At 35.6% G+C, this 15,350-nt stretch overlaps 1 protein-coding gene across 3 annotated transcripts in view; it reads left to right on the top strand.

The window, feature by feature from the left end:
• Nucleotides 1-15,350, top strand: part of LOC120635370 — a 109,891-nt gene that overhangs the window by 78,343 nt on the left and 16,198 nt on the right. For 2 of the 3 annotated variants that reach the window (XM_039906366.1, XM_039906368.1), the window contains one exon: nucleotides 2,572-2,796. The exons of the other annotated variant lie outside the window; for it this stretch is intronic. In XM_039906366.1, coding sequence (XP_039762300.1) covers nucleotides 2,572-2,796 — 225 coding nt within the window. The remainder of the gene's footprint in view (nucleotides 1-2,571; nucleotides 2,797-15,350) is intronic. 3 annotated transcript variants of the gene reach the window in all.

The raw sequence follows: 15,350 nt of genomic DNA, 5'->3' as shown, positions 1-15,350 counted from the left end.
GTCTTGAGTCCGGTCCACTCCCGTATATTTCGTAGCATGGACTTTTCTTGTAATCTTCCCCATTATTACGATTTGTAGCCTTCGGTACAGTACGATTCAAACTTAAATGCGTCTGCGTGAACTTAGCAGACGTGCTCTACACCGGACACCCAAAATGTGTGTGGGCTCACTTACGTTTGAATCGTACTGTACCTTTCGTGAATTAATTCAAATCTGTGCTAACTTTTTTTTCCCGCCAATCGTTCTTGTCAAACTCCTGTCACTGCCATAGATCATATCTTTTTCTCTGAGAATCTAGTAAAGGATTCTATTTTCATAGCACTATGAATATACTATCAATGAGTATAGAAACTTTGGTTTGTTGATATATTTAATATAATGGTCTGGCTTATCACAGATAAAGTGCTGTCATTCCCTATTTCCCAACACTATCGTATCGCAATATGTACCTAGGTACGAAATCTTACGTAGCTTGATGGTTCTGACCAACTCTGTTCTCTTCAGCGTCAAATGTCCTTGCCTCGCAACCATAAAGTACTACAGGCCAAATATAGCATTGCAAGAGTCTCATAGGGAGCTCCAGTGAGAGCCTCAAGTAGTAGTTCTCTACCTCAAGGTAGTCTCTTCATCTTCATAACATGCGCAAGCATACATACCCGTCTACAATTTCGAATGCAGAGCTCTCAGCGACTACTAAACAATAAAATGTTCAATATAACTGCATAACTGTTAGCCCGCTACGACATTAGAGAGATCGCTGTGGGGGCTTATTTGAAGTGGAATAAAAAAACCAAATTCACGCTTACCAAAAATGCGTATCTTTTTATACAGTACTTTCTCACTGACATATATATTATGACGTTAAAATAAATACTTCGTGTTTGGCACTAAAAGTGTTCTAAATTTAACTGGTAGGATAAGGACTTGATTTACGTCCTGCCAATGGAAGTTTTATGTCCAATAATAATTAAAGCGGCAAAATATACAAAGTTGTTTTTAACTGGAAATGTAAATGTAATAAATTGGCTGGTAACAGCGTCTTTACTGTACTGCGACAAAGTAGGTTTTACACGCGCCTCTCATAATCTATGAATCTATGAATATACAAACATTACTTTAGCCTAGGAGAAGACATTGTTCGTTCTTCGAATTAAAAAAGTTCTGTAATACCGTGCTTAAAAGAAATACCAATACAAGGCATATTATTTTCCTAACAAAATGAAGCTTAAAAACAATTGCTCGAATGCGCTAATCTCAGGAACTATCTCAGTAATTTTGTTTTGCCTATTTTAAAGCTCAATTCTTGAGAAAGATTGTAGTATATTTATTAAACGCTATTTATTATACGCGACTACCCCAAGGAGCCGAGCAGAAATAGAAAAAGCCAGTAAATGCGCTAAACGGAAACGAAGTAGATAATTGCGTGGGCATTGGATCGGAAGAAGAATTTGTTAAAGTTACATTCATTTAAAACTAATATTGGTAATAATTTGTGTACCAAAAAATGGCAATTATAAACAGAACATGTTATATAACGTACTATCAAAATTACTTCCAACAGCAAATAAAGTGAGACGGACATTATTCACGTCAAAATTTGCATGTAAAAAGTCTAAGTTTCTGACTTTTTTTCCTTAATTTTATTTTTGTAATGTAATTTGCGCTTAGAAGTTGATCCCTAAGCATTTTGTGGTTTTTATCGTATAACTAAGTATAGGTTTATGTGATAAAAATACGGCATTACTCTTATGTGTAATAGTACTGATTACTTCTCTCGAAAAGACAATAAATAAAATAAATTAAAATAAAATTATTTACATGTAGTCACGCCAGCTATTCTTTATAGTTTTAAAGGTAGGTCGACGGTTTTTTATAGTTGCCTATGTCCTAGCAGCCTTGAACGCAGGCTTCTGGAAATAAAGGTCGAGGCATACATATTTCGCACACAAGCTGATAGCTTAGCTGGTACTCATGGCTTTACTCAGTTTTGTATTGGTCGAAGTATGGCCTAACTGAAACAGTATATTATAATGAAACAGTATTGCCTGTATTTAAGACCACGTGGTCCTGTAGTTTGTTAGAGATACGAGAGAGATACATAAAGTTTAGGTGACGTGTTCCTTTATGCAGAGCTGTGACCAATAAAGCTATAAAACTTGTGATCTAAACTCGTAAATACACTTTAGAACGTCAGTTATTATTATATCACTAGATGCTTTAACGCATTTTACACAGAATTACACAATTTACATTAAAATTTTAACGATTAGACATTAAAAAAAAAGTATTTCATTGTTGGTGGTCGGAACGGAAGAGGTCATTATACCCTTTGACAAGTGGTAAATAGAAAAAAACCTAAATTTTGGTACAATGAGAATATAAACACGAGTTACTTTGGTGTGTTTTAGCTTAGAGTATGCAAGAAAAAGAAAGCCGATTTTACAAAAAAAAGCTGTCAGTGTTATACTTTATGTCCATTGTATTAAAAACAAATACAAGAAATTTTGTGATATATTATTCGCGAGGCTTTCGACTTGTATACCTATGTATTGTCAAAAAAAAATTTAACAGAAAAAAACGCGACTCTATGGAGCTTCTTCGGGTGCCTGGCACCAAATGGTGCGGCAAGGGTTACTCCGCGACGCGGTACTCCCAGCTGGGGGGATACACGAGGACCGACAGGTGTTGCAGGGTCCACGACTTGAGGTGCCCCTTCTGGATCGGTGGTATGGAGAAGAAGTACGGCCTGTACAACTGGCGTGTAAATACGTTAATGCACTGCAGGTGCGACGAAAGGTTCGTATTTTGAATATGGAATGTTAGATTAATTAGTGTTCGTGATTGTTAGTCTGCCTTTTCTTTCTCTGAAGTTTTATTGGCGCGAATTGTCTGTGATAAGTTTTTGTATGCTTTTTTTTCGCTTTCTATTTGTCTAGTTGTTTTAGCGCGTATTTTCTGTCTATGGTAAGAACAGTGCGTTTGGATGCTTCTCTTTTATGTAAACAAATATAGGAATAATATCTACACTACATAAGAAAAATATGTTTGAAGGCATCAAAAGTGTCTGGCTACCTATTCAGAAAAAGTTTTGACTTTGAACTATGATTAATGAACTATGATGTAATTTATAAAAAAAAATATTCCTGCAATGTGCATTTGGCGCCAATTGTCTTTGGTACGATTAAAAATAATATAGGGTTGATTAAAAAAGATAAACAGTAGAAATACGGAAATCCATTTTAATTTCTTAGATTTAATTATAAAACAATCTTTGGTATTCAAACAGATATATCAGGAAGTATTTATTAGGTAGGGAGCTACGATGATACGCTCGTAGTACGGGAGCTATGGTGATACGCTCGTAGTACGGGAGCTATGGTGATACGCTCGTAGTACGGGAGCTATTGTGATACGCTCGTAGTACGGGAGCTATGGTGATACGCTCGTAGTACGGGAGCTATGGTGATACGCTCGTAGTACGGGAGCTATGGTGATACGCTCGTACTACAGGAGCTATGGTGATACGCTCGTAGTACGGGAGCTATGGTGATACGCTCGTAGTACGGGAGCTATGGTGATACGCTCGTACTACAGGAGCTATGGTGATACGCTCGTAGTACGGGAGCTATGGTGATACGCTCGATCGTAACAATAGGAAGATCTTCCTCCGAGCGGGTGATCGTGCTCGGGGACTGAGGTCCGAACATTCATTTTTGGTAGTTGTATACATAGGCATTCTTCGTGAACACTTCGCTAGCGCGATGCAGGATTTTTGTGGCGCCATTTAGTTTATAATGTGGAGACCGCTACAGTAGGTAACGTTGGTTTAGTAATGAGTAAAATTTGTTGTGTACCCGCTTCGCTATCAGCGCAGTTCAGTCTGGTATTAAGTACCGTTCCTGTGGGAATCTAGATATACAAAGTTTTGACAGCCGATTGGCGCAGCTTGCAGCGACCCTGCTTTCTGAGTCCAGGACCGTGGGTTCGATTCTCACTACTGGAAAATGTTTGTGTGATGAGCATGAATGTTTTCCAGTATCTGGGTGTTTATATGTATATTCTAAGTATTTATGTAAATTATTCATAAAAATCTTCATCAGTCATCGTAGTGCCCATACACAAGCTACGCTTACTTTGGGGCTAGTTAGCGATGTGTGTATTGTCGTAGTATATTTATTTATTTATTAATTAAACAACATTTTTATGGAGTAGCTATCTATCGACAACTTTTGAGCTTAGTAGACACAAACACACATAATATTTTTTTTTTATAAATACCATTTTCATGCGCATTGCATATATAAAAAGGTTGTTGCCATTGGGTTATAAAAAACGTTTGGATCGGATCAAATCATTGCCATCCATTACTTTTAGTATTCGAATAAATTATCCTTCAACTTATAATTCTTCAAGGATTATAATTTGTTTAACATAGTAAATAATAACATTAAACATTATCTTTTCTGGACGTCCGTGTATGGACGGGTGTATGTGGCATCAAAATTGGTCGAAAAAATGATCGTATCGGAATAATTTTTTTTTAATTATCTAAAGTAACACACGACATAATTACTTAGTTAATATGAGCGTTCAATTCACTGTCGTTAAAATTCCATGTAATTATTCTAGCTAATATTAATTGTAACTTTCAATGTGCAATCATTATGACATTCCCGTGTCTTGTTTACAAAAAATTAATAATAATTAATATGAAAAAAAAAATTTGTAATGAGCATTGAAGGTTTCAGTTAAAAAAATTTCAATTTTGTTGTGAAAAAAATGAGATTATGAGGCGTGCACTTTTGGATTTTCCAAATTTTTTTGTTTTTCTAATTATATTCACTCATAAAAGCAATAAAGAATAAAAAAGTGACATTATAAGTTGGAGAATAAGTTGGTGTGCGTAAACTGACAGTAGTACCCACCTCAACGCTTCGTTTATGAGGCGTGCAAAACAACACTATTAAAACAATAATAAATAAAATAATTATACTTAATATTATAAATTCGAAATTGTGTTTGTTTGTTTGTCCTTCCTTCAAACTCTAATTAAGCGGCGAATCAACTTGATCTTTGGCGTAGACTTCTTCTTGTATACAACCCAACCCTATAGTTTTTTTTTCCTTTTCCATTTTTTCCTTTAGCCTGGCAGAGATCGCTCTTTATCGATAACGCCGCCCATTTTACATGTGTGTTATATTTAGTGTTTTTTTTGTTTATAATTACAATCTGTTAGGTGTACAATAAAGGGTATTTTCATTTCATTTTCATTTTCGAAAGCCGGGCTTTAACTATCAATTGAAATTTCTAGTCAAAATTCGCGTTCGGGCCATAATCTTACTGTCTTCCAAAGATGAATTGATGTTTGTCCGATATACTGCCTTATATCGGCCATATAATCATTCAAATTAGTCCTGTATATAACTGGGCTTGCTCTAATCCAAGAACCTAGAAACGCCACTGAGTCCACATGCAATCTTTGTGTCTTCCAAAGATGAATTGATGTTTGTTTTTGCCACGAAAACAACTGTCTTATATCGGCCAAATGATCATTCAAATTAGTCACATAACTGGCCTTGCTCTAATTCAAGACCCTAGTAACGCCACTGCGTCCACATGCATGTGTATTATTGGTGAAATGATGATTCAAATTAGTCATATAACTGGGCTTGCTCTAATCCAAGAACCTAGAAACGCCACTGAGTCCACATGCAATCTTAGTGTCTTCCAAAGATGAATTTATATTTGTTATTGCCACGACAACAACTGTCTTATATCGGCCAAATGATGATTCAAATTAGTCATATAACTGGGCTTGCTCTAATCCAAGAACCTAGAAACGCCACTGTGCCCACATGCAATTTAATGTCTTCCAAAGATGAATTGATGTTTGTTTTTGCTACGAAAACAACTGTCTTATATCGGCCAAATGATCATTCAAATTAGTCACATAACCGGCCTTGCTCTAATTCAAGACCCTAGTAACCCCACTGCGTCCACATGCATGTGTATTATTGGTGAAAGGTAAATTGATGCCTAGGAAACTTGTTTCATTATGTGTTACTTACTTAGGTATTACCTTGTGCGTCGTTAGCGAAAACGGTCGTTAGAACGCTTGGCGACACGACAAGAGCTATGGCTATCTAGGACAAATACTTTGGTAAATTATAATGTTATTTCGATGTAATACATTTAATATATTTTGAAAATTTTGGCCCGTGGATGCTATATAATCGATACTGAGTCCAAAACAGATTTTTATTTAATTTTTGTCCGTCCGTCTGTCTGTCAGGGCATCACGCGAAAACTACTGAACGGATTGAAATAAAATTTGGTACATTGGTAGCTGATATTTCGGGTCAACATATCGGATACTTTTTATCCCGATAAACAATAAGTTTCCTCCGGGAAATGGGATGACATATTTTATCAATTTTACTTCATATCTCCGTTAAATTCGAACCGATTTTAATAATTCTTTTTTATTTGAAAATGTATACTATCAAGCATCTTGTCTAATTTTAATGGAGATCTGATGAATATTGTCGGAGATACCTTTATTACCTGTTATTTATTTGTGAAGAGATATGTCCTTACATACACAAATAACAGTAAGTCGCAAGGCATATGGGGCAACGATCAAATGCATGCGTACCATCCTACTAATATTATAAATGCGAAAGTTTGTGAGGATGGATGTATGGACGGATGTATGTATGTATGCACGTATGTATGTGTGTATCAACTAAAATAATGACAACTTACTAACTCAGTATACCACGTTAAATAATAGTAGGTACATAGCACGATGATTATGATGTTAGCATCAGATCTATTCTAGCTACTTCGATTGACTCATACGCGCACGAAGTCGCGGGGGTCCGCTAGTTTTACAATACGTGAGTTTCAAAACTATTTTTACCACCTGAACGAGTATGACCAATAGGAGTCAATCACGCTGTCGCTGGTTTTGCGCAGAAAACGTGGTGCGCAGTGGCGGACTCTGTGAAGATGACGTTCTTATAAAAAAAAAATGGTCGATTGAGCTCGCAAGAGCGTAGTAAAATAATTATAATGATTCTAAGAAAGAAATAAGTTGAATTTTGTTTTACAATTTAGTTATAATCTATTTTTTTGTTTGCTTTGAATTAAATTTTAATTTTAACGGACAGTGTAACCGGCAGAACCGGTGACCCAAGTTAGTTCAGCGGTTCAGCATCTTTTTTTAATGATGGCGAGACACCTCCTTCTATAAAACATGATATGGTAGCTATCTCTTCTTCCATACAGACGTTATAAATTTTTTGGGAATTTTGAACTAAATAAATATTATTCGTAACCTGGCAACCCTGTGACAGCTAAGTACCATTTCCAAAAAACCAGAAAGTCCCCAAATGGTCATATTAATAGAGTCATTTCTGGTAACGCTTCGGTGGAAAAAAGGGTAAAATGAAATGTTTTATACTTGAAATAAAATGGATGGAAATAATAAAAAACGTCACCACCCCGTCCGTAGACAAGATAGACGCAACAGTTCGAACAGAAGTTTCCGTGGAGGCGTTGTTTGTATAAAGTTTTAGAAATGTATACAAACTTAGAAATTTATTAGACCTACACCAAAATCATTAATAGATATCATTAGATATCATTGAGATAGAGTTCAACAAATGAAAAAACAACAGCCGTACTGCTGTATATATATATCCCTGTTTCAGATCCCGACTTTGTGACACTAGGAAAGCATACTGTTTCAAAAAAAAAACAAAATTGACAAAGTTCTTTTTTATACTACAGAAGAGCTGTACGATCGATATATAAACTGGGATCACGGGAATCGCTTCGTGTACAGTTACAGTAGCTTCGGAATATATTTATAATAATACAGTCTTTAAGACAAAATATTAATTATTATAAACAAAAAGTTGAATATCAACTTCCTAACTAATATTATAAATTTGAAAATGTGTTTTTTTGTCCTTGCTAGACGCTCTAGCTAAGCAATCGATCGAATTGTTTTTTGGCATAGACCTACAGCTAGGTGAAAGCAGAGAATAGCATGGGCTACTTTTTACCAGAAAAAAAAAAGGTTCTCACAACATTTAAAAAACCTTTATAAATGCAAACGAAGAACGCGAGCAACTAAATAACATATTTATTTTAATAAACTAAAATAAACGCGGCTCCATGCCACCTCTATTCTAACCTACAATCACAAAAACTGATAAGATCTCATACCACCTAATTGGTGGCTATAAATTTTGTCTATCCGTCCGTCTGTTCGGTTCCACTGATTGGGAGTTATGAAGATAATTAAAATGATGATATTGGTGTAATTTCTCATAAATATCATAAATACAAAAAAGGTTTTTGTCTGTTTGTCCTTCTTTCACGCAGAACGTTTCAGAACTTAAAAAGTTCAAAATTCATTTATTTCGACTAGACTTACTCTATAAGCACTTTTGAAACGTTAAGTCTGTCTAGTAGTGGTAACTCTCCAACTTAAGAAGGCAGATTATACCGAGAAGAAGCCGGCAAGAAACTTAGCAGTGGATGCATATGATGTATTCTTTTTTTATAGATTACGATAATTAATACAATAACAAAACAATAAAGGAATAATAGCAGTCGTTTTAACAAAAATATAAAAAAGAAAACACAAACACTTAATATTGAATTAATATAATAAATCAGTGCGCATGTTTCGTTGACAACTGCCCGTTTACAAGGTGACATCCCGCGATGTTGCGTCGAGGCGTTCGAAATTCGAAAATCGTGCGCGCGGCTCAATGCTCAAGTAATGGCGCGGAAACCATAGACTGTCTTCTTATTTTATTTTCAGAATGACTTTTCTAAACATAATACTAACTGTTTAGATTACTGATTTTTGGAGTTTACTCCTTAAGAATCGATTTTCATATATAAGGCGCCCGGTATGAGAAAAATGTGAGGAGTAAAATCTGATGAATGACCTCGTTACGTTTTCGCTTTGCGACGTTGCATGCGCAAACATGCAACACCGCTTTCGTTTAATTAACTTATTTTTCCTATTTAAGTTAAAAACGAAACCGAATATTATCTAGGTAAAGAAACAAACACATAAATATATGGGACAGAGTGAGATAGAAAAAATTATACATTTTTTTTTCATATTCTTGTTACCATGGAAACTAAATAATAAACATTACATTTATCCTAATACTTCTGATACTCTACATCCACCTCAATCTCCCGTAGGCTACTTTTAAGAAGTTACACTTCCGCCGTGTGAATAAATTGCACAGGATTTTAAATATGGTGTTAATCTTTATTCAGCTAGATAAACTCTTTTTGTGTATGTTTCGACAATCGTACTTAAGGAGTAAACTCCAGTCGTGCGTCGGAGCTGACACACATTATACACATATTGTTATAGAATATATAACTTAATCGCCTCTCCGCATTTTTGTTTATTTATATTTTTAACCGGCCCACTACTGAGCACGGGTCTCCTATTACAATGAAAATGGTCTAGGTCGAAGTCCAACACGCTGGCCCAGTGCGGAATGGTGGACTCCACACGCCTTTAAGAACATTACGGGGAACTCTCAGGCATGCCGGTTTCCTCGCGATGTGTTCTTTCACCGCAGAAGCAACTGATATTTTAATTGGTAAAAACGCAAGTAACTTAGAAAATGTGCTGGGATTCGAACTCTGCGTCTTGAAAGTGAAGCTGAAGTCCTAACCGCTAGGCTATCAGCGCTTCACTTTTTTTTATTTAATCCCTATCCCTACTAATATTATAAATGTTAATGTGAGTTTGTTTGTTACGCTTTCACGCAAAAACTACTTAACCGATCCTCATGAAATGAGGGGTTTGCTGTTGTCCGCTGAATAGTTCTGTCCTCTATCTCCAACTACATTTATCAGATCTGCACAAAGTTATGGCAAAATTAAACACATATTTATAACCTCTATAGTCCAAAAATAATTATGTAAATCGGTTATAATTTGCCGGAGTTATGGTGTATAATCGTCAAACATTTACATCCCCTCTCCCAAAGGAACCGAGCTTAATGTCGGGATAAAAAGTATCCTATATTACTTCTAACACTTCCAAGAATATGTGTACAAAGTTTCATGAGGATCGGTTTAGTAGTTTTTGCGTGAAAGCGTAACAAACAAACTTACATTCACATTTATAATATTAAGTAGAGATAGGGATAGGGATTATATCTGCCTAATTACTTTTCCGACCACAGTTATCAAAGCCAGAACCATTCGTAATCGAACATTGTAACCTCTATACCAAAGAGCCAGTTAGCCCATTATACAGGTTATTTCCTAGCAATAAACATCTTGAGGATAGTTAAAATCTCCACAATGGCCTTTTATAAGTTTTTTGTGAGTTCATTATCTATGGTTCGAGCTCTAAAAGGTAGTTTTTATCTGTGACGTAATCTATTAAGTAAAATGACGTAAGGTATATGATGATACTACATTTTTTCACCCTCCGCCTAAATAGAGGGTGTTAAGAGTTAAACTTTCCCATTACTTAATTTGTTAGCGTGACTAGCATGGGGCCCCAGTGGCGTGCATAGAGTTTATGCAATGGGTATGCAGATCATATAAAATTAAGAAAAACTCCAGTACGAGTTCTAAAAAACTTAAGGAGTAATTTAAGGACTTAGGCATTGTAAGAGTTATAAAATGCCTACCCTTTAGTATGTATTTATAATTCGTACTGGAAATTTTGTGTTAAAAATTGTTAGTGCCATTAATTATAAATATTTTATTGACAGATATGAGTAGAGTGATTATTATTTTGATAATATCTTAAAAAGCACCCCACGCTTTTTTTTAAATAAAATATATTTTTTATTCACACTATTATTAATTTATATTTATTGAAATTTTTAACAGTATTCTTTATTTAAATTTATTTTCTATTTTTTAGTTCGGTTTTCTATAAAAAGAGTGTTTTTTAGTTTTTTTTAAACTATTATTTATTTTCTACTTTTTAGTTTGGTTTATTTTAAACTGTTATTTGATCTAATCTACTATCAATTCCGTGATAACTTATTTAAAACAGCCCATTAAAAAGTAACAGCTAACGCCCTCTATATGGAAACGCCATAGGTTTTTTTACATTTGGGTCTAGGGTTTTTTACATTTGGGTCTAGATGGCGCTGTAGTAATTGTAATTAATAGTTCGAAAAAACTAAAAAATCTTATTTTTTATATTGAAAATTGGAATAATCTTCTCAGATTAGTGTATTGTCATCGATCCTCGATATGTCTACAAAGTTTGAATCAAATCTGATCGTTCAAAGTGGGTCAAAATCGCGCCCAAAGAAGTCGGTTACAAACATACAAACATACAAACATACAGGTGAAGCTAATAAAAAGCTAATAATAAAACGCCTACCCTTTAGTATGTATTTATAATTCGTACTGGAAATTTTCTTCATTTTATATCATCTGCATACCCTGTGCATCTATATACGCCACTGGACCTGGATTCGAGTCTGTACATTAAGTTCTTAGGTATTGAGTGTCTTTTATCTATACTATCTAAAGATAGTGGCAAATATCAATTAGGATTATTTATTTCCAATATTTTCAAACGGATCAATTGTGAATAGCAAAGTGAATAAAAATTGAACAGTTTTAAAAATAGATTTAAAATTCCAAGTTTTTGTAAATGTTTAAATATACTTGTTTATTTATTACTTTTGTAATTAATAAATTATTAATACATTTTCTGACGATTGCGACATTTTATAGTATTCGATGACAAGGTCATATGACATGTGACATGTGCTGATCTAACCTTAAATTTTCTACTCTCAATTATTCTATATAACAAATGAAAATATTTATGAAATGTGAAATTGATATTAATCAATTTTAAATAGAATATAAAATGAAATAGTGAATATTAAATGAAATGGCGGACAGTTAATCTTTCTATTTTATCTAAATAATAAAAGTTTTACTTCAATCGCGCCTAAAGGTTACACGCAAACGCTTTTTTTTCTTTATTGACCACTAGTTCGTGCCTTTTCCAAGCTACCAGATACTGGCAAAGTATATTGTGCGTTTTTGTCATTACGAAAAGGTACAATACAAAAGAAAAATAAGAAGGCTGTCTTCAGTAAAAACTATGGCAGTGGTTTACTCAAAAACTATTAATTTTTCGGTACATAAGTCTCAGACACAGTAAATAATGTACCTTAGAGGTATTAGGAGCCTCTTAAATATTCAAGCCTCTCAAATTGTATATAGATGTATCGAACCGAGAATCGCTTACTTCTTTTGGAGATTGTTTCAAACGAAAAAATAAAATGAAATTATTACGAGATACCATCACAGCATTATTGGACCCAGCGGGCGTCCGACATTGCGTATATGTTTTAGCAAAGTAAAATTGATTGCGAACTCATTTCTCAGAAGGCATACCGAGACGGGATTTTTTAAATGGCCGATTTTGAATTTGATTGATTTCTGGGAACATTACATCATCGTCAATAGCATATATTATAACAATCTAGCTGGACTAGAGGCATTTCCCAATAGGAGGGTGTCCAGCTAGCCTGGGCAGGGGGCAATTTGCGTGGGCAAGGCAAGGCAAGGACGTGGGCTCGATTCCCAAAACTGAAAAATGTTTGTGTGATGAACATGAATGTGTTTCAATGTCTGGGTGTTCATCTGCATCTTTGTACCCATATCAAAAGCTACGCTTACTTTGTTGCTAGTAGGCGACGTGTGTATTGTCGTAATATATTTATTTATTTACTAGCTGTGGCCTGTGACTTCGTCTGCGTTTGTTTTTGTATTTGATGTGGCATTCAATTTAGTTGGGCAAAATTAAACACATATTATACCTCTATAGTGCAAAAATAATTATTTCAATCGGTTATAATTTGTCGGAGTTATGGTGTAAAATCGTCAAACCATTTCATCCCCTCTCCCAAAGGATCCGAGCTTAATGTCGGGATAAAAAGTATCCTATATTACTTCTAACACTTCCAAGAATATGTGTACAAAGTTTCATGAGGATCGGTTAAGTAGTTTTTGCGTGAAAGCGTAACTAACAAACTTACATTGACATTTATAATATTAGTAGGGATAGGGATTATTTATTAACTCCCTGGAGAAACTATAAAAAAAATTCTTCTCCCATCGCTTTATCAACTCTCAGAGCACTGGCGCACAAGTGGAAATAATATCCAAATAATATATGTGTAACAATAAACGGTTATAGCCCAGTGAGCAGGACTTCGAAATCACTTTCGGGGGGGCGAGTTCGAATCCCAGCACGCACCTCTAACTTTTCTTAGTTATATGCGTTTTAAGAAATTGAAATATCACTTGCTTCAACGGTGAAGGGAAACATCGTGAGGAAACCTGTATACCTGGGAGTCCTCCATTATTTCTCAAAGGTGAGTGAAGCCCACCAATCCGTACTGGGCCAGCGTGGTGGACTACGGCCTTAACCCCTTCTCATTGATAACGATAAGAAAACACTTTTGCGGATGCAGAACCAGTCGGAAACTCTGTTTTAGCCAAATATAAAAAAGCACACTTTTCATTAGCAAAGCAATATTTGGAATCGCACAAAGAAATATTCACATTAATTTGCAATGTAAACAACAATGGCCGTTTCCCGCCAAAAGTGCTGTCAGCGGGCGCCATCTTGAATCTTCGCTTATGGGTGCGTTCCTTTATCGCCACGCTTGACAGCGCATAATGTGAAAAATACCGTGGAGGTTAAATACGCGCGCTGACAATACATAAATTATGAACGTCAAATAGGGTTCTTTGTAGTATCTGCGATATCTATTTTCCTGTTTATTCGGACGGAAAGGTCTTTTTGTTGGTCACGGGGATGTTTTCGCGCGATTAATGCCCGGCCGAATGTTGCCATGTCAAAATTTTATTACAATAGCCTTGGCTGACAATGCCCATTTTTTTATAGTACTGATTCACCTACCATACAGATGACCTACCTGATGGTAAGTAAGAGAACCATCATTTATAAAATAAAGCAAAAATTTACAGGGCATGCAGGAAACACGTGTCTAAGTGCCGCCCTCTGTCCATCGAGAGGCGTTTTTTAATGATTATTATATTATTATGTGTTAGAGGATTTTATGGATGAATAGAGTCGAATCTTTGCTCTAAACTTTCGACGATTGTAAAGAAACGGTTATGTAGGAACTAAGAATGATTTTCGCACTACTTTTCAGTCTTACTTTGTAGTTTTCGCCTTGTCGGGTTAGGGTTTAGTTCGATTACCGGATCAGGCTTGGCAGGATTCCTAGGAATGGGTTTTCTGTTAAATAATCTCAGTACAAGCCCGGGTTTAGGAAAATGGCTGTGTCCACTCCGTTGTCTCGGAGAGCATGATAAGCCGTCGATTCCAGCTGTTAGCACAAACACGTGATAATAATCGTTAAAGGCCATCTACCAACATTGGAGGAGCGTGTTGTGACTACGTTGTATAAACCCTCTCCAAAGAGGAGACATGCGCAGTGGGATATTAATTGAGAGTTATAATAGTGGTGTTAGCATTTGGCATACAATCAAAAACCTATGCAAAACTTATCCTGAAAAAATAAGAAGACAGGTTTAGTCTATGATTTCCGCGCCATTACTCGCGCATTGAGGCGCGCGCGGTTTTCGAATTTCGAACGTCTCGACGCAAGGCGGGATGTCACCTTGTTAACGGGCAGTCTGCGAAATATGAACACGGAAACATTGATATACTAAATAAAAACATTACAACTTTGTCGTCTCGGTCTTATTCTTTTTTTTTTTATAATTAATAATTGATGGACTAAGCAGATAGCGCACCTGATGTTTTGACGGACGCCTATTAACGCTAGCAATAGCTAACAGAGTAGCTTAATTGGACAAAGCGCTCAGGCCGCGATTGCCAGAGTCGACGGTTGAAATCCTGTCGGTTCCGTAAATTTTTATATGCATTTTAAATTTATAAAATTGATTATTCCTCCAAGTGTAGGTAAAACCACTTATAAAAATTATAAAAAGGCAATGTGTCATCTCTTGTTTGAAACGTGTCTCATTGTTATATGGTCCTTTGAAAAAAGTAGATCGAAACTGCAACGTTACCTACTAGATGACGCTGCAGTCGCTATAAGACTGATGTGAAACGCATATACTAATTTCGGCATCGACGGTAGGAGAGCCGTAGCTTAATTGTTGAAAGCGCTCAGGCCGCGATTGCCAGAGAGTGGAAGGTTGAAATCCTGTCGGTTCCGACAATTTTTATATGCATTTTAAATTTATAAAACACAGCAATACTTTAAAGGGCATGCAAGAAACACATCCTGCGAAGTGTTGCCGTG

The sequence above is a fragment of the Pararge aegeria genome, chromosome 26 (assembly GCF_905163445.1).
Source record: "Pararge aegeria chromosome 26, ilParAegt1.1, whole genome shotgun sequence".
Taxonomy (NCBI): domain Eukaryota; kingdom Metazoa; phylum Arthropoda; class Insecta; order Lepidoptera; family Nymphalidae; genus Pararge; species Pararge aegeria.
This window is presented reverse-complemented; position numbering and strand designations above follow the sequence as displayed.